Genomic DNA, 27440 nt, shown 5'->3' on the forward strand with positions numbered 1-27440 from the left:
ATCAATAAATCTTTACTCTTATATCTTTGTGGTGTGGTCCTGCTAGTGAACCTACATTTAATACTCCTTCCTCTTTTCATTAATTCCCATTTTCCCCAAAACCTTCTCCCACTTCTTGCCTTGTTTACATTTGCTGCGTCCTCAGTATGAAACCATGAGCTTCTCTGTTTTCTGCTTCAAACTTCTGCCAGCAGACATTAGTGTGTGGGATGTTCTGGGATTTGAGACTGCATTATTCAAGCTACTGCTTCAGAAAACACAAGGAGCAGAGGTGGAAATATTACAGGTACCCAAAGGATTATTTTAGCTTTACATCTTCATGAAAAATTCAAAGCATCATCATCCTTCATGTTTTTGAACACATGGAATAATATTTCTAAAATGTGTTTCACCTCAGAGGCAGCAGAAAGGCACAGCAGATTCTAACATTCCCCAGAAATAAATCTCCTGTCAAACATTTAAGACTGAAAGTCAGCACTTTAAAAGTAAAACAAGGAAAATAATTCACCTCCAGCTCAGGAGGAAGCCACAGATGTAAAAAGTTTAACATGGTTGAAATAAAGTAAGCTTTTAAATTAGCGTTGGTACCAATCTTCATCTATTCTCCTTTTTTCTGTTTCTTTGCAGCAGCAGTTTCCTGTTTGTTCGAATTCCTCTGAGCTGCAGCAACAAGGAATTATGCAAGATGAGCCAATCATCACGTCCTCAGAGCTTCAGCACAATTCTGAAATATTCATTTGTTGATATTCATGGGTTGGCAAAAGGGTGCAGCCACATGTGAAAGGAAGAATAATAAGCAGAAGATGGAAGATTTTAGAGGAATACAGTTGTAGTTCTTTCTATTCCCTAACAAACAACATAAACTCAGCCTTTATTTTGTATCCAAATCTAATTATGTTACCAAACTTTAATCAAAACATTCAAGTTGTAATTCATTGCATATTTATCTAGCTCAGTATGAGCTGGAAGGGCAAAAAAAGGATTTTCATTTGAGCTGTCAATGTGTTAACTCAGGATTATTCTATATAGTTTAACACATTAATGTCACATAATCCACATTAGTAGCATTAGATACTCTCTCCTGCAGAGGGTTACCTGGTTCACACAGCAGGTGTTATGCTGCGGTCAGCAATGCAGAATCGCAACTGTTAGTGAAAAGATGAGCAAGAAGAGTCAGACTGGTGAACTCAGCAGCAAATTTCACTTTAAAAACACCAAGATGGACGTTTGGATAAAACCAAGACAGCTTTCTTATTGCAGTGAAGCACAAACAGGTCAGAATTAATGTTTCTAAATTAGCATTTGAAACTAAAAGATTTATTTAAACCTTCTTGAATATGAAAACTTTGACAACCAAGATGTTCAATTTGAGATAAAACATTTTCTTAGACATTTTTTTGAAACTGTACATTTTTTTTTACATTTCAAGTTTACAAAGTTAAGCATAGTGATCAATTGTGATTAATCACAGCGCTAGAGTACGGTTGATCTGATTAAATATTTGATCTATTATCAGCACTAGTTTTCATGTTGGTGCACAGACTGAATTGTAGCATATGCTGCATCAATAATGACAGTATGAAGTACCTTGTGTTAGTTCTCATACACCTGAACATGTTCCCATTTTGATTTGCACCTTTCCATTGCAGTAAGGAAGTTTGGTTGTTGTCCTGCTTTATTGTGAACCTCAGCTGAAGTCTCAAATTGTTTAGTCTCCCAACAGCTCCAATCATCTTCAGGGAGGAAGTGATGCTAAGCAAAGATCAGGGGTGAGTTAGTAAAGGATTGCTTAGGATAATTACAAATCTTATTTGATTTAGCAGATATACTGTAACATAGACAGCCAGTCAATACAACAGGCTGAAAATGCTGTTCTGCATTCTGGATGTGTGTAGTTGACTGGCCTGAAGCTGATGATGTTGTTGAGGGCAGAAGGCAAACAGCGCCAAGTCCAGACCTCCAGAGCTTCCACCCTACATCCCTGCTCCACCACACCTGAATCCAATGGCTGAAGACCCTCACCAGCACTCATTCAGCTCTGGAGAGGCCTGGCAACAAGCCATTCACCTCATCCAGGTGTGTTAGAGAAGGGATGCATCTACAAGTTCTACTTATAGCTCTGAAGGAATGGACCTGGGTACCCCTGGTGTTGAGGATTAATTAAGCTCCAGTGGAGGTTGTTGGGCTTCACAGTGGAGAGGCCAAATAAAATCCAAACAGCAGGTATCCAGAGAACCAACAGCGTGCAGATATGAAAACAACTGATTCTAGAGCAATAAGAAACAAAGTGACAGTAACTGATTTACCAAAAGCTTGGCAGCAAAGAGAGAAGGACTACTTCAGAAGAGAAAGGTGATTTGGCAGTGAATGAAACACCAAACATCAACAGAATGGTGTTAGAGAGAAGCAGAAAAGCAATTTCAGCAAAGCAGAAATAGATCTGTGGGTGAGTGAGGTGGAGAATCGTCCCATCTGGCAGCCACAGTAGTGGCGTGACAAAGTATAGAAAGTGGCAATAGGTTGTTAAGTTGTCAATTCAGTGAGTGGCACAGAGACAAAAATGGCTGAGGTGAAGAAGTGGTCAGATTTGAAGGCGGAGGTGAAGAAGCCACTGACAGACGACAGGGGAGAGAGAACGACCTCCGTAGTGGGTTTGGCATCATCTCAGAAAAAAGGGAGACACTGATTTGGCACAGACCAGATGAGCTAAGCTAAAAACTACCGTGGGCTAATCTGTTGTCCTTACATCTTCAGGTCTGGTCCTGTAATGATTTATGTTGTCAAGACAGCAAAGCAAAGCCAAGACATGACACAACACTTATTTTAAATCTGAACTCAGGACTGAGGATCTGACACTTGCCTCCAGGAGAAAATCTTTGCTTGCAAACTGGGAGATGCAGTAGGAACTTTACATCCTGCATCTGCCAGCCATCTGAACCTGTTTAACTGCTGCACTCTGCTAATCGTTCCCTTGAAATAACCACCGTCGGTATTCTGCCATTTGCACAACACTTCCTTGGTATATTTTTCTTTTTGTGAATTTAATCAGAATAAGTGTGCACTGTAATTTTTCCACTGTTGTAATATTTTAGAAACATTTGCAGGGATATAGTCAACCCTGTAAAATTTCAACTTACTATTTGTCCCTCAGCATATAATCATAATGAAAGGAGCATTTCAGGAACACATTCCCTTGTTGTTGGATCAAAAGATTGTTTTGTTCCTCTGAAGTCAAACATGTTTGAGAGAAAATATACCAGAGAAGATTGATCTGATTACAGGTGGCACTGCTGCATGATATCAGTGACAATAAAAGAGCTAATCGGCTGAAAAGAAGCTTTTGACCACAGATATTCAGCAGCACTTTGCTGCTTTGCCTCTGCTCAGCCTTGTCTTACATGTTTGTCGATGAGCTGAGTCACAGTTTCAACTCTGAAAAAAAAAAAACAAGCAACACAGTGGGATTCCTCAGGGTAATCTAACCTTTTTGCACTCACAAAATGTACTTTAAAATGTGATTCTATGTGTTACATGCCTGTATCATATATTTCACTTTTTCTGAAAGCATGCTTTCTGATTTGCATGCTGCTATTACCACTGGAACTTGAGCACAATGTCTCCTTAGTTAATTCCATCTGTACTGAGATTTTTGACCCTACAATTCCTTTTAATAATAAAATCACCAGAGTCCTGACACAACAAGTCAGTATGTTAACTCAGGCATGAATGCATGCAAGCTGAAAGACAATGGCAGAAAGGAAGGATTGTTTTCATAAAGAAAAATCAAAGTGCTGTACAGGAAGCTAAGTCAAGTTTTCTTTAACGTCTCGTTTGACCCAAATCTTTTGACCCACATGCAGAACACTTTCAGGAGACAGAGAAAATCAGTTAAAGTTCATTGTACAAAATAGTAAAGAAAGTGCTTCTTTGTCCAGGAACCAGGAGTACAGGAGAGGCAGCAACATTGAAGACAAGGAAGATGAGGTGAGGAACAACTCAGCTGGTTATGAATGAGAATAGTGGATGGAGCTCTTACAGGTGTGATGAAGATGATCCACCAGGGGGGAAGAAGAGTTCCTGGGTCTCTGCGGGGACGTTGGTCCGGGAAGGTGTAGCACTGAAATCAGAGATCCGGGTAGGAAGCCGTGGAGGTATAGTTACAAGGTGGACCGGTTTGAAGCTCAGACTTGGAGGGGGTGGAGCAGACTGTCGCCCAACGTTGGAATTAGAACCAGAAATCTTTACTCAATAGAACTGTCCTTCACACAGAAAGCATATTATATCGCATAAATTTGTGCATCCTATTTTATTGCTTATTGTTTTGTCCACATTATATTGGGCATTTTAAAAGAACTATTATGAGAATAATTACTAAACGGTATAGTCACCAGTGATAAAACGAAAAGTAGAGAGGCTTTGGACCGTGTCTAATAATCCAGGAGGATTTTTATGACGCGTGTCTTGAGGCTTGTGATGTTGGAAGCCTCGGGCTTTGACTGTTTCAGTGGCTGATTCAGGAACTGGTTTGTCAGTTTGAATATGGATCAAAATAAATGACAGCAAAACTCTACTGAAAACTTGGAGGAGCTAAAGAAAATAATGAAAGGAGGAGAGATTATAGGCATCAAACGATTACAGGCTTTTAGGAGTGGGGAGAAAATGGACAGTACATCTGTTCTATTAGATTTCAAAGATAAAGTTCTGCCTGATAAGGTAATGATTGGTTACATGAGTTTTAATATCAGAGCTTATATTCCATCACCTCTCAGATGCTATAAGTGTCAAAGATATGGACATACTGCGAATGTTTGTAAAGGGAAACAGACGTGGTAGATGTGGAGGTGAACACCTTTATGGTGAGTGTGGAAATAATCCAGTTAAATGTTGTAATTGTGGAGGAAATCATACTGCAGCATATGCAGGATGCATGGTAAGGCAAGAAGCAGCTGAAATTCAAAAAGTTCAAACTGATAAGAGAATTACTTATACTGAAGCAGTGAAAGAGGTGAAAAATATTGGAAATGATCCAAAAACAATTTATGGAAAGGAAAAAGGGACAGACAATAATCAGTGTAATGTCACGTTAGAAAAACTAATTCCTTTTCTTGCATATATCATTAATTGCTCAGAACAAGCAAGAACTAAAACTGAAAAAATAAAAATTATAGTAAAGGCAGCTACAAAGTTTTTTAATGCCAAAGATCTGTCATAGGAAAAAATTAATGATGAACTTAGACATGGAGAAGGATCATCTGAAAATGAGGCTTCTCAAATTGTTGCATAATTCTACTACTATAATGGAACGCTAGAAGTTTAATAGCTAATGGTCAGGAATTTAAAGGCTTCATTAACAAATTAAATACAAAACCAAACATAATATGTATTCAAGAAACGTGGCTTAAGTCATCATTGCAATTCATGGTTATTCAGTTTTACGTAAAGATAGAATAAATGGGAAAGGAGGAGGATGTGCCATATTTATAAAAGAAAACATACAATTTATTCAGCTTCAAATAATAACAGACCAAGAAGTTATTGCTGTAGAAATTTGGACAAATAATGGAAATATCAAAATAATACATTATTATAATCCTTGTAAAAAATTAGAAAAATTAAAACTTGAAACAATCCTAAAACACTGGAGAGGGAAGATAATTTGGTGTGGGGATATTAATGCACATAGTATTTTGTGGGGAGAACAAGATGATTATAATGGAGGAGTTTTAGAAGAAGTGATTGAAGAAAAAGAAATGGTAATATTAAATAATGGTGTAGGCACTCGGGTGGATTTGATATGAGGGAGAGAATCAGTTATTGATTTGACCTTGGTATCGCAATCTTTTGCGGATAGCTGCAGCTGGAGAGTGTGCAAAAAAGTACAATAGGAAGTGATCATTATTCAATTTTTGTTAAGGTAGAAATAGATATAGAAGAAGACCAGGTAGAAACTGAGGGGAAATGGAGATTTGGGGATGCAAATTGGAATAAATTTAAAATAATAAATGAGAATAGTATGATAAATATAGATACAAATAAACCGATAAATGAATTGAATTTAGAAATTAGTAAAAGCATCATTAATGCAGCAAAAATAGTCATTCCTAGAAGTAGTAATACTAAAAAAGAAGATAGTTCCTTGGTGGACATCAGAGTGTTCAGTAGCAATTAAACTAAGGAATAAGGCTTTTAAAATACTTTTTAAAATTATTTGTTTCCAAAATCTAATAAATTCTAAAAGGAAACAGGCAGAAGTCAGGAAAATTATGAGAAATGCTAAAAGGGATTTTTGGAGGAAATATTGTGAGTCCTTAGGGAGCTGAGAGTTATAGACCAATCGCTTTAACGTCATGTATAGGTAAAGTTATGGAAAAAATGGTAAATAATAGATTAACTTATTTTTTAGAGTCTAAAGAGAAGATTAAATCCTATCAATTTGGATTTAGAAAAGGTAGAAGTACAATAGATCCTGCATTATATCTGGAACATGAAATTAGACGGGCTCAGATTAATAAGGAGAATTTAATAGCAATTTTTTAGATGTAGAAAAAGCTTATGATATGTTATAGAAAGAAGGGTTGTTAGTTAAAATAAAACAATTGGGGATAAGGGTGAGAATGTTATAGAAAGGATAGATCAAATAAAGTATTTGGGAATCTGGTTTGATAAAAAACTTACATGGAAAATTCATGTTAGTAAAGAAATTGAAAAAAGTAAAAAGATCTTAAATATAATGAGATGTTTAAGAGAAAAGAATGGGGAGCTGATAGGAAAGCTTTAAAAACAATTTACACTGGACTAATCAGATCAATTTTTGATTATGCATTTATTTTATATAATTCAGCTTCAAGTAGTTTACTAAAAAAATAGATATAATACAATATCAGGCATTAAGACTTTGTTGTGGAGCAATGAAAACTACCCCAGTTTCAGCTCTACAAGTTGAGATGGATGAGATGCCACTGGAGCTCAGGAGAAAACAACTAGCCATAAATTACTGGGCAAATATTAAAGGACATAAAGAAAGTCATCCTCCATATGTTACACTGCAACCTTTTCAAGAAAAAGAAAAAAAGCAAATAAATAGTTTTGGATGGATTATAAAAAATGAAATAAGAGATGTAGGAATAAATCATAGTTTAATTAGTCCTGTGATTGTTATTCCTGTTATTCCACCACGGATAATTGGACAAGCTGAAGTTGATTTAAGTTTATTGAAAAGAGGAAGACAACTAGAAAAGAAAGAGATGGAAAGTTATATAGGAAAAGAATATGCAGAGTATATACAAATATACACAGATGCTTCCAAAATGTCAAATGACAATATAGGAATAGCATTTATAATTCTGGATTTAGATATTATGAGAAATAAAAGAATAACAGATAAATTGACAGTGTATTCAGGTGAATGAATGGCTCTTTTAATGGCTCTAGAATGGAGTGAGGAAACAAGAGAGAGGGAGGTTATAATTTGTTCAGATTCAAGTAGTGCATTAATAAGTATTTTAGAACTAAATTCAGAATCAAGGCAAGATATTATATTGAATATTTATCATTCAATTTTTAGGATTAAAAATTATGGGTCTCGGGTTAAATTAGTTTGGATTCCTGCCCATATTGGAGGAATAGGAAATGAGCCGGCAGATAATTTTGCTAAGAATGCAGCAAAAAAGTGTATTGTTGATTTAAATATTAAAATAAGCAAAAATGAGGTTAAAACTATTAGTAAAATGTATATTAAGGAAAAATGGCAGGAACAGTGGGATAGAGGAAGCAATGCAAGATTTTATTATAGCATCCAAAAAAAAGTTGGAGAATTTAGAAAATGTAGCAGGAATAAAAAAGAAGAGGATGCTATATCTAGATTAAGGTTTGGACATACGGGTTTAAACAGTACTCTTAACGTAATTAATAAACAGTACAGGTTTTTGTAGTTATTGTGGAAAATTAGAAACAATACAACATATTTTTTTAGAATGTAGTAAGTATGTTCAGGAAAGGGAGGTGCTAATTAGAGATCTAAGTAGGAATAAAAATAAATTAGATATTAGGATTTTGTTTCAAAGATCGTCTGAGGATGTAGTTTTTAATAGTATTTTTACTTTTCTAAGGAGAACAGGGTTAGATTATAGTGGATTAACATCTGATTCATACTCCAGTCCTTAAGGTGGCGGTAATGCACCTAAAAGTTGTTTGCCAACCGCCATAAAAAAACCAAGAAGAAGAAGAAGAAGACGGGCGGCACTTCCTGTATTTCCGCCCCGGAAGAACGCTAGTTAACTTGTTAGCATTAGCAGCGTGAGCTCTACGCTGGGAAACAGTGGGACGGCTTCGGTTCGGTTCTGTTTGCTTGGTAGTTGTTAGTGGAGGTCTTGGACGGATTGGATTCATCAGAGATGTGGACCCAGCGGGTCAAACGACGTTCGGATGCAGTAGCGGAGCAGAGGCACGAAAGTCTGGATCCGTCTTTCGAACCTCGGCTGCACCGATCTGGTTCGTTTCTATTTACTAGCACGGGGTGCTGGGTTAGGTCCATTTCAATGGGCCGGTATCAATACTCGTCCTGATTTTGTCAAAACCAAACAAACAAATATAAAAACATTCAAATGTTAAAGGCAATTCCTCCTGCTATGATTCCGCTAATTATAGACATGATCACATATTCAGCTGTTAGTCAAAAAGAACCGTCTCTGATTATCAAGAGCTTATATGTGACTTACAGACAAAAATTGATAAGATAAGATAAATCTTTATTGTCATTGTCACAAGGACAACGAAATTCAAACTGACGTGAATTTTCTTCTCCTGTACACTGAGAGGAAACATTTTAAAAAAATCATAAAGTCTCTAAGGAAAATATGAACTAATAAATATATAAGTTTTTGGACTCCCACCAAAAAAAAAATATCAAAATTATGTACGAAATTTACCCTGTAATGAATTTCTGCAAATAAAATTCTATATAAAAATCAATTTCTGTGCGTTTTGTCACTGAGATTTTGAGGCAACAAATCTTTTTTCAATTGCAACATCATTAATGTTTTTACAAAAATTTTCAAAACTGGATCTTGTACAATACATTTATTCTGCTTTTAAGTTTCAGTATAATACAATTCATTCTCAAACACAGGGAAATACTGTTCCCCAAGAATCATCTCCATCTTTAACTTTTTTTTGTGAATAATTTTATGTAAGGAAGTCCTAAAATGTTGTAACACAAAAGCCCAAACTTTATACCAATATGTTAATTGCTTAATTTAGGATTTGTGACATTTTCTGTTTCACTTTCCCCATAGTTAATGTGACTGTTCTTGTTTTATTTGTTCTGCTCAGTTTATCACATCAAGCTTTCTTGTTATTGATGTGTGCCTTGTCAGACCATTTTTAAAAATTTCCAATAAAGACAAAAAACATTGCCATATTTCCACCTTTTAATTCAAAACATCACATGCAGTGATGAATTGTAGGTAATACACTTTGTCTGGATGTGGACTCAGCGTAAAGGTGGAAGTAGGACCCAAAGGGGCGGGGCAAAGGCTGGATGTGGAGAATGTGGGACACAGTATGTACTCAAACCCTTCAACATGAACCACATCTGAAGGACACGACGGAACAAGGTTGGAAGTGCCAGTATTGGGCCCAGGATACGGTCTTTGGATGGGGCCACATGGGGGTGGGGGAGGGGTACCATTCTGTGCGGTTTAGATGAATCCCCTCCTGATGACCGATCCAAATACAGCAGGCTGACCCCGGTGCTACACGTTGCTGCTGTTTCAGACAGCGTCTTAGTCTGGTGCTAGCCAGGTTTAGGCTAGCACCTTGAGGTCTGGATACCTCTGTGTATTCAGACTTGTCAGCAGATCCTGATATGAGCTTTAGGACAATAGCTGTATGTGTTGACCCATTTGTATCTGGAGAAACAAGCCATGTGTGTTTTCAGGTGATTTGTTATGAGGACATCATAGTTTTACTACTATAACTCTGTTAAAACAACATTTCACTGCTGCCTTGCAGAAACTCAGGTTGGGACGAAATATCTGTTGCTGTCAGGAAAAACTGATGAGAGAGACTGCAGCCTGTGGAACATCATTGGTGAGTTAAACTGGGAACCAGAACAATAATAATCTAGATCAGGGGTCTCAAACTCCAGTCCTCACGGGCCGCTGTCCTACAACTTTTAGATGTGCCTCTGCTGCACCACCTGAATAGAATAATTAGGTCGTTAAGGCTCTGGAGAAGTGATTTACACAAGGAGGAGGTAATGAAGCCGTTTCATTCCAGTGTTTTGTACCTGTGGCTCATCTAAAAACTGCAGGACATCGACTGGAGGACTGGAGTTTGACTCCTGTGATCTAGATCAATGTTTCCCAACCCTGGTCCTTAAGGCACACTGCCCTGCAGGTTTTAGATGTTGTCCTGCTTTAACACACTGGATTCAGAGGATTGCAGCTCAGCAAAAACTTCATCAGCCATCAGTTCAAGTCTTGTGCTGTAGCAGGGAAATGCCTAAAGCATGCAGGAGTGTGCCTCGAGGACCAGGGTTGGAAAACACTGATGTAAATCAAGTAATTGTAATGAAATTTAATGTATTATTTCATTTCATGACATTAATTTTAATTTATTTAGTTAAATAAGTTATTTAATTAAATAAATAATTAAATAATACTTAAATTATTTAATTTAATAAATAAATCTATTATTTATTTAATTAAATAAATTATTTAATAATTTAATGTAATTAATAAATTTATTATTTCTTTAATTACATAATAAAATATTTAATTGTTCATTTTAATTGTAGTTTCAGACGGGGACTCTGACAGAAATGCTTACTTGGACATTTCCTTTGCATGTTAGTCTGGATTTAAGGAGTTTGATAAGATCGGAGTAAATAAACCCCAAGTCAACCTTTTATTCCTTTATAAACTGCATAAGTTGGTCCTTACAGGTGCCATCTTTTCTTACTTTTCAGACGTCATTATTGTATAAATTGTATAATATTTGGCCTAATACCATCTCAGTGCTGCCCTCCTCAGATTGAACAGTGGCTACTACAGTTAAGTTTTTCTATTGGTTCCAGCGGTGCAGCTTTAGTCACACAGCCCCGTTTCAGAGTATAAACCATCTCATGAGACGCCCCCTGGTGGTGAGTCAGGAGGTGGAATACTGAACTTGACGAGCTTTGATTAAAAGTGTTTCTCAGCTCTGCTCATATGTGATTCTTTAGCGCCATGAACACAGAGTGGGACGGCTCTGCTCTGCTCTCCTCTGACTGTAGGTGGTTTGCCGCAGAGCTGCTGCTGCCACTTCACATGTTATTACCAGAGTCTTCAATATTGAGGTCTAGAATAACTTTTTGCTCTAGTTGCTCTGCGACTAACTTTTTTCCTAAATGCACCCAAATCTTTGACCATATTGCATTATTACTGCACATGTCGACTTTTTTTTTTTTGTTTAAATTAATGCCAAATCAAAGCCATATTGACTTGTAAGTGATTAATTGAAAGGGCGGTATTATGTATTTTCCATTATTATTTTATTTTGTCAGGGTTTATGGATATATTTAACTATACGTGTGCTGATCGATCGGCCACCGATCGTAATCAGCTGATTTCTGTGAAAGTGTGATCGGTGATCGCTGATCACACAAACCGATCACCTGTGTCTCACTCCGCAGCCTGCCTGTGCAGCTCATGGCTTTCCTTCACACTGCGCAGCAACTAGTCCTAACTAGTGGAACTTCAACACTCAGAGTAAATGGGGAAGTTTTGTGTTACATCAGAAAAATGCCTGAAGCATGTCATAATGCATCAACACAACTAAACCAAAATTACATTTAAAAAGCAAACACTTGATGGAGTTTGGCTACATCGAGGCTCAATGCAGGGAAAAGACATCCGGAAGGTCAGACAGCAGATAAAGCAGCACACAACTACCAGCACTCACCTGGAAGAGCATCATGGTCAGAAAGCTAAACAAATAACCCGAAAAGTAATTAAAGTCAACCAGCTAGCAGTGTAAGATGCTGGTTCTGATCTCGCTGTTGGGCCGCCGTTATTCGCTACTGCTAGTAATATTTCACAGACGGAGCTCAGTTTCTGCTCCACCCGGCAGTGAACGCTCACATTGAATGTCTGCTTAAACCTGCAGCATGTAACTAAAACAAAAGATTTTACATAAAACTTTTGCTATGTCCTAACATGAGACAGATGAGCTCTGAAAAGAACAAATCGATCAACCCTGCCTCCTCCTACCATTGAATACCTTGCAGAATTACTCAGCTCAGTCAGAAACAACCAATCAGAGCCAGCATTACTCAGCTAGCCAATCAGAGCTAGCATTAATCAGCTAGCCAATCAGAGCTAGCATTAATCAGCTAGCCAATCAGAGCTAGCATTACTCAGCTAGCCAATCAGAGCTAGCATTAATCAGCTAGCCAATCAGAGCCAGCATTACTCAGCTAGCCAATCAGAGCCAGCATTACTCAGCTAGCCAATCAGAGCTAGCATTAATCAGCTAGCCAATCAGAGCTAGCATTAATCAGCTAGCCAATCAGAGCTAGCATTAATCAGCTAGCCAATCAGAGCTAGCATTACTCAGCTAGCCAATCAGAGCTAGCATTAATCAGCTAGCTGCTCTGAGGACGTTTTGATTCAGTAACTCAGGATTGTTTATTTTAATCAACCTGCATTAACTTTAATGAATGTTTCCTTTTTCTTCTTGACATTATTTGATATCTGTGTTGTGAGATTTATTTGACTCATGTATAGTTTATGGCTGAGAGCCTTAAATTATTATTAATTATTATTTTACTGATTGCAGGTTTGTCAGTCCTTTTTACTGAATAGCTGCTGTTTTGTGCTTGCAAATATTTTGCAAGTTTTATGTCTAAATTAGGTGAATTTATTACCAGATAATTTTTCTATTTTTCCATATCACATAGTAGCATTTATACCTGAAGTGAAAAATTAGCAGCCAATCCAGGTGCAACCCCACAGGACTGCACACAGAGTAAAAAACTTCTGGAGTTTTAATGGCCATGTGTCTTAAGACTGCAGGAGAGTTAGACAGTGAAACTAGGAGCAGAAAAATAAAATCTGCAGTGTGTTATAGAGCAGGGTTTCCCCCAGTATATTAGGCCTGGCGGCCCGCCATGCTTTACTGGCCCCACCGCCAGGCTAAGCCTTTCTTGTTTATGTTTTTAGAATTTTTTTTTTTTTTAATTGCTTTTTTTTTTTTTTAAGCCGGATTGCAAGCGTCTCTGTTGCTCTGAGCATTTCACTGGTGGACCAGAATTATTCCTAAAAGATACGTTTATAGAAGATAGGTTTATAGCTTATGCATTTAAAGTCGGACCAATCACATCGCTGGAGCCTCAGCGCCTTTCCTCGCGCTGCAGCAGCTGCTGGATAAAGTTACCTCAGTGTGGATCTCGCTCCTCCTTTCACTCAAACTTTACACAGGCTGACCTGTATGGATATTTACATCCACCCTCTGTGAGGAATTATGTTTCTTTCCAGAGTTTTTGATCAATGTAGGAAACCCGTCGTGTTAGCTCTGGTTGCACAGGAATAAACTGTAGTTGCTTTCAGAGGAGCGTTGAGGAGAGGTGAGAATGATTTCTATTTGTGGACAAAGAATTTTGTGCGTCGTTTCCATCTCAACTCGCTGCCCAGCGTGTGGCGCTGTCTGCGCTGTAAAGTTCATGTCTGTGTCCCGGTTGGTCGGAGCGTTAGCGGGTAACGAACCAGCGCTAACCTCATCATGCGGGTTCAGCCGGTGAGGAGCTTCACGCTGGTTGTATATTATTTTTATATTTCCGGTCACACGATGTATCAAACAATACCAAATGCTTTGTCCAATTAGTCAGACAGAGTTGATGAGCGCGGCCAAGCAGAGATCTTAAAATCTCGTCCCATAAACTGGACCAACCAAAACAGTTTTTGTCACTCTTATTAAAAACTCAACAGACAGAAATGTTAGATCCCTGGGGATGTTTTTCAACGAGGTTGAAGCTCAAAATCTGGACAAAGTAACCCATCATGAGGCACTGGGGACTGAGTTGGATTGTCCTCAACCCAATTGGAGACAGAATACAGAGCACCGGTATGGAGCTCAGGAGACTGAATAGCCTGGAACCATGGAGCTAGCGGTGCAGCTGGGGATCAGGAGCCAGCGGTGACCAGTTCTGCAGCAGTGAGCTGACAAACTCAGGATGCAGCTACAGCGGACTGAGAAGTCGTGGGTGAAAACGGGGAGGCTACTGCTAGAAAATTGGTATGTTAGACCAGCTTTAATGTTCGGAGTCAGGGAGGGTCAAAGGCTGGCAGTCCCAGCTTAGGTGGAGGAGGCTTACCAGAGATTTCTACCAGAGCTGCTGACGGTCCCACTCCGCCTCCCCCAGCAATTCAAGCCCAGGGAAGGGAGGTGATGGTTCTAGTGAACAGTTCATGGACACAAAAGCTCCTCCAGGCCGAGCAGGGTCCAGCCACTGTGTCCACTTAGGTTTGAATTTTTTTTAAGTAATCAAAATCTGTGGAAAAATGTAGGTCTGCTGGGTCCGGTTGACTTTCATTTTGTCATGTTGCATGTATTTTAAAGTGGACCCAAATGCAGTGACATAGTGATTTTGAATATTTAATGAAAAATGATGAGGAAAAACAAAAACATGGGAAATCAGAGTCGAACAAAGTAATCCCAAACAAAAAGTCAGCCAGAAGACATGAGGAGAATGCAGGGAAACCAGGGCAGTACCAGAGGAACCAGCAAGGAGTGACTGAGAAAGAGGTGAGATTAAATACTGGAACAATGGATCTGAGCTGATTGGCTAACTGACTGCAGATGTGAGGGGAGAGAGAGTGGCACACAGAAAACTACAAAAAAATCTAGCAGAAAAGCAAACTAAACATAATAAAACTAGAGTAAATAAGAATTGGAAATAAATAGGATCCCAGAACTAAAGAAAAACAGGAACAAGACTGATTTAACCAAAGTAAGAAACTAACACAAAATCATAATGAAACAAATCAAACTACAAAATGATCAAAGCCCCAAACACAATGAGCTCACTGAGCAGCCAATGCCTGAGTGGCCTGGACTCATATGCAAAGTCACTCATAGTTACTCTGGCCATTATATGAGCTTGGGTGAGTAAAATGGAAGGGTGTGGCAGAGAAAAGTATTTTCGATCGTGTTCTCCCCACGCATGCAGCAGAGTCTTCTGCAGCATCTGTGGTATTTCCAGCAGCTTTTTGTAACTATACAGATGACAGGAATGGGCTGAGAATTATTATTGTTCATCCTTAGTCTCTGACAATCAGTGCTGCAGTGGGACAGACCTATGAGGACTTACCAAAAGTTTTTCTGTATGAAATATCAAGGCCAGAATGAACTTCTTCTTGACACCTCTAGTAATGTTCACATAAAATAAGCATTGAGATTTACTTCATCATCTTGTCTTACCTTTCCTGTTCACTCACATTTTTTATGTCTTGAGTTATTTCAGATGGAGCATTACAAATTAATGTGTCCACTTTGTGTTTCAGAGGTTCCTCCAGATATTCAACAGAGAATTCTAATTAAAAAAGAATCTCCAGAAGAAAATAATCTAGCTGTTACCCACCAGTCTTCCCTCGTCAAGGAAGAACTGGAAGAACTCGGGATTGGTCTGGAGGAAGAAAAGCTCAAAGGGAAGGACAAAATCACTGCGGTTCTCATTAAGAGTGAAGATGAAGAGAAGACTCCTCTTCAACATCAACAAATTGTGGACAGAGATGTTCCAAGCAGCAGCACAGCTAAAACTGAAGAAGGTGTCCATGGAGGAGCAGAGTTCTGCAGAACCCTGAAGGGAAACAGTTCTGTAGAGACTTTCTCCTCTTCAGAGACTGAAGTCAGTAATGAGGATGAAGAGGATGACACGAACCGTGTGCGGAAACCATTTTTTTGTGACTTTTGTGCAAAACAATTTAAACTAAGGACAGATTTAAACAGACACATAAGAGTTCACACAGGAGAGAAACCGTTTTGCTGTGATGTTTGTGGACAAAACTTTCGGTTAAAAATACATCTTGACACACACATGACGATTCACACAGGGGAGAAGCCGTTTGGCTGTGATATCTGTGGTCAGGTATTTAGTCGGAAGTCGCATGTAAGCACGCACATGAGAATCCACACTGGTGAGAAACCGTTTGGATGTGACGTCTGTGGACAGACTTTTAGCCACAAGACAAACCTAAACACACACATGAAAACTCACACAGGAGACAAACCGTTCAGGTGTCACGTTTGTGCTCAAAGATTTAGTCAAAAGATCAATTTGAACACACACATGAGAATCCACGCAGGTGAGAAACCTTTTGGTTGTGATGTTTGTGGACAAAGGTTCAGCCGAAAGGCACATTTAAATACACACCGGAGAACACATACAGGAGACAAACCATTTGGGTGTGATGTTTGTGGACAAACATTTAGCCATAAGACCAACTTAAACACACATCGCCGAATCCATACAGGAGAGAAACCGTTTGGCTGTGATGTCTGTGGACAGAGATTCAGCCAAAAGATCAATTTAAATACACACATGAGAATCCACACAGGAGAGAAACCGTTTGGCTGTGATGTCTGTGGACAGACATTTAACCATAAAACAACTTTAAACACACACATGAGAGTCCACACTGGTGAAAAACCATATCAGTGTGATACCTGTGCACAAACATTTAGCCATAAGAGCAGTTTAAAAACACACCAGAGAGTCCACACAGTGGACAACCAATGTCAAAGACTTAATGAAAAGACACACTTAAATAGCCACACTAAGACCACTGTACAAGAAACATCCCAGTTTGCCAATTAAATTCAAAATATAATCAGGTTTTGAGATTTTTTTTTATGTGCTGCTAACTTTTGTTTTTATATTAAATAGTTTTGGTTAAAAAGTTCACATAAAATCAGGAAAGGATTTGTTTAAGCACTTTTTCAATGTTTTGACTTATCAATGTCAAATGTCTTTCTATGGTACATTAAATGAAGACTAGACCAAAGTGCTTCAAAATTCACCAATAATAAAATAGCAAATAGAATTAGACTCCAAGGTCCTGACCTTCAACATTTGTGCTGCTCAACCCTAACCCTCAAAACAGTTTGGAGGCAAATGAAGCGGAAGTATCGCTGTGTCAACAGGCCAAAAATCAAGGGACCGCTCCTAAACGAGGCTTCGTTCTTTCTGGTGTCTCAAGTTGCTTGTGACACGCAGCTCGCCATGCACTGATTGGCAGGAATACCCCATGGGCGGGTCTTGTAGTTACTCTGAAGGCTTTAAGATGAGATTGAATATCCACCCAAGCTGTAGGTTTTTGGAAAGGTGGTCGTGCTTTTGCATGAGTTAGAAATAGTGAGATATAGTTGGAGAGAGAGTCTGAAGTTGAGTCCTTGTGTGCTTGGATTCAAGTTCAAGAGAGTCTGAGTTTAGACAGTTAGGCTGAGTGGTTGTGTTTTTAAAAGTTTGTGAGAGAGTCTGAGTTTCATCTGTGCCATGTGAGCAGGTCTGCTCTAAAGCTGGAGAGGTAGCGAGCCGGAGGAGGAGCAGACTGAAGTCAAAAATAGTGGAAATGATTCTTCTTTTTGAAATAAAAAAATCTTTGAATGTTTCTCAAAGCCTCTTCTTATATAAATCACTACCATGACATCATATCATAAAGTTATAATTTCTCAGATAGTAAAATGAAAACAATAATTTGAGGAATAATATCCATAAAATAATCATCTGTAGTACATTGAAACAACCACTAGATGTGGCTATTTTTTGTGTAACGGGCGTTTCGATACAACAGGCCATTTTCGGAGCAACTGTCTCAAAGTGGCTCAGTGATTCAGGAAGCCTAGTAGAGAAGAGAAAAACGGTCCGCAGACCGTCAGCGCCCCCGTCACCGAAGGTCACGAGGGCACCACACACAGGCCATACTGCTCCGACGGCTCCCAAAGCTGAGGCGATCACTCCCCTTTCAGGCCCAAGGGTGATTTGGTCTCCAGCCTGGCAATCCAGACCAAGGCCGCTTTAGTTCTGCGGCCCAAGTTCCAGGTCGGGTCGTGGTCCAGGACCATGACCCTCACCGAGCTCCACCCGTGCTGCAAGAAATGTTCATAAAGCAGGGTGAATGGCTCCCTCATCAACCGTCAGGCTACATCTCGTTCATGCAAAACCAGTCGGGCCAGCATTGTATTTGCCGTGTGACTCACAAATCTGGTTCTATAAACCCGGCATCTTATTAAATAAACACAATTTTGAGTTTGTGGGCCCCCGCTGTGCGGGACTAAATATACTTTGTGGGTACGGTGGTTCAGCAACCATTTCTGGTGTCTGAAACACCATCCCTGTCCAATTGCGCTCGGCTCAGTCTGTGATCTGAGTTTAGCATGAACGAGATGGTCCTTCAGGTTCCTGTTTCTTCGGAAAGCAGGTATGACCCTCCTGTCGGTCAGCCTTCCACTAAGAGCTTGAAACCCTACAAAATTTTTTCTCAAACCACAGGCCAGATTGACATTAGCAGGTGAGTAGGTGCTGATGAAAGGAAGTGTCATGGTGTCATCTGGTTGCTTGGATTCAAAAAAGGACTTCAAACACCTCCTTAAAAAGGACCTCTGGTACCCCCTGCTGGACAAAGCCGAGAACAACACCCTTACCGCCTCATAAAAATCCAATTTCTGTGTGCAAATTCTATGAAATCGAATCAGCTGTGATTTAACTAATCCCGCAAACGTGTGCTTTGGATGGAAACTGGATTTAAACAACAATGCATGCGTATCAGTGGGGTTGAAATAGACTTTAATATCTAATTGGCCGGTGTGTGTGAAATTTTGCCCTTTAAAGGTAGTGGTGTCCAAAAAGTCCACTGCAGTAAGGCTGGTGGACGACTTCAATTTGATCGAGGCGTTGTGAGTGTTCAGGGTGTGTAGAAAGCGGTTAAACTCCTCCTCTGAATGAGTCCAAACTCCCCAGATGTCATCCAAATACCTGTAATAATGCAGCGGTTTCTTATTGCAGGCATTCAGGGCTGATTCCTCCCATTCCGCCATGAAGATGTTCGCGTAGGCCGGCGCGAACCTCTTCCCCATGGCAGTTCCCTTCACCTGCAAGAACCACTCCCCGTTGAACTGGAAATCATTCCTGAGCAAATTGATCTCCAAAAGTTGAATGATTTCCCGGTCTGGTCTCCCTCCATCGGGATTCTTGCGAAAGACATTTTGGACAGCGTTTATACCCTCTGTAGTGACAATATTTGTGTATAAGCTGTCAATGTCAATAGTAAAAAGCAAGGAATGTACAGGAATTTGGATGTTTTTTACAATGTCAATAAAATGATAGGTGTCCTTTATGTAACTTTTATGTAATTTAGACAGGGGATTTAAATAAAAATCAATAAATTCAGCCGTCCCATACGTCTCGCTGCTGCAATCCGAGACTATGGGTCTACCCGGGGGGATTTTGTACGGTACACTCCATTTAACTGGTTCTTTGTGTATTTTCGTCAAAATGTAAAGTAATCTGGGCCTGGGTTCCAATGCTCCTAACAGGTAAGTTTTTTGTTTTGCCGAGATAAATTTATTTTTGTGTAATCGATTAAGAATTTTAGCCACAATCGGAATGGTGTCCGGGTAGATGGGCTTCTGCAACTTCAAGTAATAACTTTGGTCAGATAGTTGTCTGTAACATTCCCACAGATATTGCCGTTTGTCCAGAATGACAATTGCACTCCCTTTGTCAGCGGGTTTGATGACAATTTGATCATTGTCAACTAATTCCGCTAATGCTGCAAACTCAGCCTGCGTCAAATTGGGCTCCAATCGATCAGGTTTGAAATTTTTGTGGAAAAATTCCAGATCGGTTCTGATTAGAATTTTGGTTTCGGGAGGCAATTCTCGCATGGGAGGAGACCAGAGAGATCTCTTAGAGAAAGGCTGAGGCTTCCTGCTGGGATCAGCATTAAAAAACAGGGCCAGCTTGACCCTGCGGTGATATTGTTGAAGGTCATACCTGCTCTCGAGCCCCGCCCACCTGTTTGTCGTGGAGGGCACGAAGGTCAGACCTCTGTTCAACAGGCGCAGCTGGGCCTCCGAGCACTCAAACCTGTCAGACAAATTTAAAACAGTTTCAACCCCCCTCGGTACACTACGACTCTCGGGGGTACCTAGTTTTTTGGCACACTGTGCCAGTGCGCCAAAATGGCTGCCGCCGTCGTGGAGGTCCAATGGATGCCATCCTTCTCTGTGGCGAAGCCCTCGGGCAGGGCAGGTAGGCATCCCGGGCAGGACCTAATAAAACAATTCAGGTGCCGCAACATGGCCTGCTCACGGTGATCTAGGAGCGGCCCGAAGTTCACCTCGGGCACCAGGATGCGTGCCTCCGGGAACCTCGTTGTTGCGACCTGTAGAGCGGCCTTCAGCTCCGTGATGGGCGTAGCCTTAGCCCGCTGGCTCTGGTTGTTAAGGCCGAACGAGAGAATGATCTTCTCTACTGGGCTCCAAACTGTCGCCGATCGCAGGAGGGCCTCGGCGTGCTTTCATTTCGCGCCCGGAAACGCGTCAATCTGTAGATCCTCTGCCTCGAACGTCGGAAACCGGGCGACGTTGGAGTCCCCCAGAATTACCCATTTACGGGTGATCGTGAGGCTCCAGTCCTTTAATTTGTTCGGCGTGGTGATGTGCCTTGTAGGTCGACGGGCTCCAGTCGGTCTCACCGTTGTGCCCTGCGCTGTTGACCTCTGACCGGAGGCAGCACTTCTCGTGTGGACCCCCTCTGCCAGCTTCAGAGAGGTCGGAGCAAAAGCCACCGCGGCCGTCTTGGCAGCAGCAGCAGTAGCTACAGGAGTAACGTGAGGGGAGGAACGCTCCTGTGGCTGCTGCCCACAGGGGAGTTCCGTCCCCCAGAAGAGACGCTCCATGTCCTCCCCTGAGAGGTCGAGTAGGGGAGACGACGTGAAGGGCGAAGGCGGCAGTGCCCGGGTGACCGGGCTTACGGCCGGGGCCTCCAGATCCATCAGCTGATCCTCCACTGGGCGAGGCGTCACCGATGGGCAGGCGTCGCCCTCGTCCTCAGAAGTAAGCCCCTAAAACTCCAGTAGGGGGGGCTCGAATAAATCCGGGCTATTTGTGAGCCTAATAACGACGTCCTCCTCTGTCCGCAGGTGGCGACGTTTTTCCCTCCGCTTTTTCGGAAGTATCAAGGTCGGCTCCTCCAAATGTGTGTCATGTTCAGCCGGCGACGTTTTTCCCTCCGCTTTTTCGGAAGTATCAAGGTCGGCTCCTCCAAATGTGTGTCATGTTCAGCCGTGCCCTCGGCCGCGTCATCGTCCCGCAGCGGAGACCACTCGCTCGGAAGCGGGTCCGTCATGACCGCGACCGACAACCTTGTGTGTCCGCCTTCGTTTTCCAACGGGGCCGGAACCGCGGCCGCTCCCTCAGCAGAGTCCGCAGGCGGTCCGATCCGAGAAGGACCAGCCACCGGCTCAGGCTCTGACCCCTGAGCCCCCAACTGTTCCTGCAGCCATGTGTGGGTCCGGAGCATCGTAGTGTCCTGGAGACGGCGCCCTAGGTTCCTACGGGCCCACTTAGTGGCCACTTCAAAAGGGGCCTCCCAATCCCCTGGTCCTGACTCCAACAGGAGTAAAAGGTCTCTGTCTCTACAGGCCTCATAATGGTCCCTCAGGATCAGGAGGGTGGTCCATGTCCACTCCTTTGCGTTCCCACTGATCCTCAGGGCTGTTTCTGGTGACAGGAAGGCTGGTACAATGACCCCGGCCAAATGGTCCATTAGTCGACGGAGAGAGGGCGGGTAGTGGTCCGTGTCATCGGTCTCCACATTTCCCAGGTGGTGAGTGACTTTAATGATCCGGTGTATGATCCGGACCTTTATGGAAAAAAGGGTAGGGTAGGGTTAGGGTAGGGTAGGGTAAGGGTAAGGACGAGTGTTGCGGGTTGGAGCAGGGTTTGGGTTCAAGGTCAAAGGTCAGGAAACCAATATTGGTTCCCCAAACCAATGCCTCTTACCCTCTTCCCTCCCCAGATGCACGGGCACGTCCCGCCAGGAGAAACAACAGTGCAGCCTATCTCTCATTGAGGCCCCTGGGGATCTTGGTGTCCAACCTGTGGATCCAGAGCCTTTCAGCTCTCCTCCTCTGGGCTGGAGACCAGTCCGGATTAGATTCCAGCACCAGAGCCGAGACAGAGGTCCAACCGTGTCTCATAAAGTGTCGAATTAGGGGTACATGTGTCTTTTTTTGCTTTTGAATATTATGTCTGTGTTGGACAAAACGGGTGAGGAGGGTGTTTCCCGTCTCGCCGACATAATTCATTTTACAAATTTTGCATGTGATTAGATAAACACAATTTTTTAATTTAGGGTGGCCTAATTGATCCAATTTAAAAATTGTGTTGTTAAATTTATTTTGTACCCAACTCAACTGTTTGAAAAATTCCCTCTGACCTTTCACCTTGGGTTTCTCCAGAGGTTTGACTTCAGCCTTAACTAGGAAGTCCCTCAAATTTTTGTTCCTTTTATATGCCGCAATTATTCTATAATTTTGAAGTAAGGAGGTTTCTGATTGGAATTTAGTAAAATTTTGTTTGATATTATATACAAATTGGCCTGCTGAAGAGGTGAAGGTTGTGATCAGAGGAAGTAGGGGAGACGGATCGGGGGGTCCGGACTCAAGGAAGCTTTTCCTGCATGCCCTGAGGAAAGTCCTGGAATACCCTCTTTTGGAAAGTGCAGAGAAGAGGATCTTAACAGCCTCCTCAAAATCTGCTCTCTGCGTACATATCCTGTGGAATCTAAGGAGTTGTGATTTGATGAGGCCGGCATATGTGTGCCTTGGGTGATAACTAGTTTTGAATAAAAGGGCATGTGTGTCTGTTTCTTTGAAAAAAACCTTGATATCCAATTTGTGTGTCGTGTCAAAATTTGGTCCTTTAAAGGTGGTTGTGTCCAGAAAATCTACCGCTTTAACGCTTGTAGTGGACTTGACTGTAATGGAGGGATTGTGTGTGTTTAAATGATTGAGGAATTCCTTAAAATCATCTTCAGAATGAGTCCAGACCCCCCAGATATCGTCCAGGTATCTAAAATAAAATAAAGGGGTCTTTCTGCAAGCGCTGAGGGCACCCTCCTCCCAGTCAGCCATGAATATATTTGCATAGGCAGGTGCAAATTTTTTACCCATCGCTGTACCTTTCACTTGCAGGAAGAAGTTCCCGTCAAAAACAAAGTCATTCCTTTTCAGGTTGATCTCCAGCAGCTGGATTAGTTCCCGATCTGGCCTCCTCGAATCTGGGTACTTTAAAAATATTTTTTTAATGCAACTAATTCCTTCATTTATATCAATGTTAGTGTACAAACTGTCAATGTCAATGGTAAATAGAATAGAGTCCTGAGATAGGGAAATTAATTTGATTTTTTCAATAAAATCATAGGTATCTTTAATATAGCTCTTGTGTAATATGGACAGAGGGTATAAATAATGATCAATAAATTCTGCTGTTTTATATGTTTCACTCCCACAGTCTGAAACAATTGGTCTTCCATGTGGGATCTCATTTTTCTTGCTCCAAGCTTCTCTTTTTTTGTGTATTTTAGGGAGTAAATAAAATCTCCTGGCTCTGGGTTCAGGAGGCCCAAGCAGGTAAGATTTTTGTTTAGCAATAATGAATTTCTTTTTATGTAAATTATCAATTATTTCTCTAATTAGGGGGGCGGTTTCTTTATAAATAGGTGCATCCAATTTCTTATAATATGTTTGATTGTATAATTGTTTATAGCCCTCCCACAGGTACTGTTCTCTATCCATAATCACAATAGCACTGCCTTTATCAGCAGGTTTAATTATTATTTTTTTATTGTTCATTAGGTCTTTAAGTGCTTTAGTTTCTTCTATAGTTAGGTTAGGTATTGTTTTAATAAATTTAAATTTTTTATCCAGATATTTTAGATCTTTAGTAATTAATTTTCCCACCTCAGGAGGAAGAGCGTCGATTGGAGGAGACCAGTCGGATTCAGGTAAGAAAGGTAGGTTCTTATTGCTGTTAGAAACATCATCCTTGTAATAAACTGCTAGTTTAATTCGTCTGTGATATTTCTGCAATTCAAACCTCATTTGCATTTTAGTTATTTGTTTATTGTCAACCTGACTAGGAATGAAAGTTAGACCTCTGCTCAGAAGGGAACGCTGTGCATCACTCAGCATAAAAGATTTTGAAAGATTACAAATGTTGTTATTTACAATCTGAGAGTGCCCTTCCTTTTCTCCAAGGCTCTCAGGGCAATCTATTTTAACCACTCACCCCAGTGGTTGAGAAGACGGGATGCAGTGGCCTTGGTCCAGTGGATTCTGTCCCTGGCCACTGTGAAGGACGTCTTCTTCAGTGCAGGGATGAAGAGGGGAAGCTGCATGATGTGAGTGTTCAGGTGAGAGAGGATTGCCCGTTCATGTTGAGGCAGAGCAGATGAGAAGTTGACCTCAGGAACATAAACATCTGCATTAGGACACTTGGTCCGGGCAGCTCTCACAGCTGCCTTCATCTCTCTCACAACAGCTTCCTTGTTTCTCTGGGATCTGTGGTTGATCCCCAGAGAGAGGATCAGACGCTCGACACCCTCGTTGATCTGTGTTCTTCCAAACAGGTGTGTCAGATGTCTCCATCTGGCACCGGAGAAGCTGATGATCTGCAGATCAGGGTTGCTCACGCTCTGGAACCTTGCCACGTTGGAGTCTCCAATGATGACAAGTTTGCTGTCGAGGTTGAGGGCCCAGTTCCTAGTTTTGGACAGGATGCTCTCCTGCCCAGTTGTCATCTGGGCCCGGTTGACAGGAGGACCCGAGGGGCTGGCCATGGAGGAGACAGAGGCAGGAGCACCAAACGTGAGCTTACGTTGGGTGCTGACCTGTAGCCTGCGTTGGATGGGGGCCATCCTGGGTCGCAGAGAGGTCAGCCGGACTTCACGAAGGGAGGGTGTGGGGGTGGTTGAGCGGAAAGATGGAGCGCTGTATCCGAGCAGCTCCTCTTGCAGGAACTCAGCCACAAAGGAGATGTCATCATCAAGAGCCGGAGTTGATCTTCTCTGTGGAGGAGCAGGAACAGGGGTTTGAGCTGCTCTCCGGGGGACAGAGGTGGTTTCTCTGGCTGGGTCCTGCTGACGTTGGGGCAGAGGAGTGATGTTCTCTGCTGCATGGTGAGGGGGAGGGGGGCTGCATGCTGCATCCAGATTCCTCCCAGATGTCACAGGAGACCAATCATTCTGGGGAGGGTCTGTCATGGTAGCTGTGGTTGACATGACAGGCCGGGGGGGTGGGGGTGGCAGAGGAGGGGAGGGAGAGGAGGAAGAGGAGGAGGAAGATCGAGGGACCACCGGTTGGAAGGGGGAACGGTGGAAATAATCATACTCATCCTCATCCTCTGTGGTTGCAGTTTGAACTGATGGAGGGTGATCAGCAGGTTCACTCTCTGTGTCTTCAGCTTGCTGTGGTAGTTCTTCATCCTCTGCATTGAGGTGTTGAGAGGATGGGCTGGATGAGGAGGAGGAGGAAGCAGCAGCTGGTGACTCAGCAGGAGAGGGAGGAGCCCCATCATCATCCGAGGCCAGCAGGTAAGCCTGGACATCATCTGCTACAGATGGGTGGAATCTCTTGCCCAGGTTGCGTTTGGCCCATTTCACAGCAACCACCAGCGGTTGCAGCATGTCGCCACCCAGCGTCAGAAGCCGCTGTTTTTCCTCTTCCTGTACATCCTGATAGTGTTGCCTCAGGATGCACATCGTGGTGAAGGCCCAGTTCCTGGCATTTCCATCAATCAAATCAAGTGTTTTAATTGATGGATTAGCAGGTTTGATCGCCTCTGCCAGGTTGATGGTGATCCGTTGGATGGCCGGTGGATCACAGTCTTTCTGGGACACGTTGTTGAGGTGGTGGGTGGCTTTCAGCAGTCTGTGCAGAGCTCTGACCTTAGCGGTAAAGTCCGGGTCGTCCGATTGCTGGTACTCGGTAGGATCCAGTCTATTCCGCGATGCTGGGCGTTGCTGGGGCTGACGCTGCTGTCGCTGCTGGTGCTGATGCTGCTGTCGCTGCTGGTGTTGATGCTGTTGTCGCTGCTGGGGCTGACGCTGTTGTCGCTGCTGGGGCTGATGCTGCTGCCGCTGTTGATGTTGCTGGTTGTGGTTCCGATGTGGTGCTCCGTAGTTGTTCCAGCCCCGGGAATCAGTACGTGGCTGGCGGTACTGGTTGTGGGGCTGAGAACGGTACGGTTGTGGTCGGAAGTCCACATCGCGACCATAAGGACGCGGCTCTCGGCGTTGCAGAGGGTACCTCTGGCGTGGGTGGAAGGATCCGCCGTACCGGGGAGGGGGGTGTTGCCGCTGGAGGTGTTGGTGTTGCGGACCGGAGCTTCTGCTGCGATCCGCCGTGGGATAGCGGGTCACCGAAGCGTAGCTGGGCCTCCAGCGTTGTTGAGGGGGGTCCCAGTCGTTCGGTGCCGCTCCGTAGCTCCGGGTAGCGGTTCTCCGGTTGCCGGTTGCGTTGTCTGCCGCGGTGGTAGTGGACTGTTGTCCAATTGTCATCCTCGCCAGCAAGAGGATCAGAATTCCAAACCATATTGGATGGATAGTAAAAAAGTTATAAAAAAATCTAAATTGTGATTAAATGAAAAAAATAAAAATTAACTAAAATAGAATAAATGAAAAATCGGGAAAACTGAACTGCTTTTAAGGCCGTTCGGCACTTATTTTATTGCAAACAAGAGACAAGCAAACAAAACGCGACGTTTCGGTCAAAATTAAACCTTCATCAGGCAGTTTGCTGTCTCAACTGAGAAGATCGGTTAGAATTCGGGTATATACAGCAGAACAGTTTCAAATTTCGCACTTCAAACAAGAAGAACAAACAGTTGGCTCTGATTGGCCGAACGAATGCAGGTAGCACGTTAAACAACAGGAAGGGAGGGGGGAGGCTGAGGAGGAGATTTAAACATATATACAAAAGCAAGATAGCGCTCCCGCCCCCTACTGGCCAAAAAAAAGAACTGTATCCAGTGCAGTGGAAGGCCAACAAACATATTTACAGGTCAAGATAACAAAACAATAGAACATGAATAAAATTATGCATTATATTTATATATTTACAAGGAAAGTTCAATATTTACACTATATGTACCTGTTTTAATAAGTAATAGGTTTTAAATAACTTTTATTAAACTGTACAGAATTAAAATTAAAAGTCAAACATATAGATTATAACAGGTGATGCACAGCGTGAGTGTTTTAGGGATTTTGGTTAGGGGATATATTTACATTTAGGGTTAAAAATATAAATTAGGGTTAATTATGCATAGTTTTAAGTGGTTAGGGTTAGAAAAAAATCTTTGGTAAGGGCATAAAAGAAAATTATTCAAATTAGGGG

At 42.0% G+C, this 27440-nt stretch overlaps 2 protein-coding genes across 3 annotated transcripts in view; one reads left to right on the forward strand and one right to left on the reverse strand.

Moving 5' to 3' along the window:
• Positions 1-27440, reverse strand: part of lcor (ligand dependent nuclear receptor corepressor) — a 208563-nt gene that overhangs the window by 101505 nt on the left and 79618 nt on the right. The gene's annotated exons all lie outside the window — the stretch shown is intronic.
• LOC116720246 (zinc finger protein OZF-like) lies at positions 8274-17086 on the forward strand. The gene is made up of 3 exons (XM_032563395.1): positions 8274-8490; positions 10012-10089; positions 15543-17086. The coding sequence occupies exons 1-3, from the start codon at positions 8394-8396 to the stop codon at positions 16853-16855; spliced, it is 1488 nt and encodes a 495-aa protein (XP_032419286.1). The 5' UTR covers positions 8274-8393; the 3' UTR covers positions 16856-17086.

This window comes from Xiphophorus hellerii, chromosome 5, assembly GCF_003331165.1.
Source record: "Xiphophorus hellerii strain 12219 chromosome 5, Xiphophorus_hellerii-4.1, whole genome shotgun sequence".
Classification (NCBI taxonomy): Eukaryota; Metazoa; Chordata; class Actinopteri; order Cyprinodontiformes; family Poeciliidae; genus Xiphophorus; species Xiphophorus hellerii.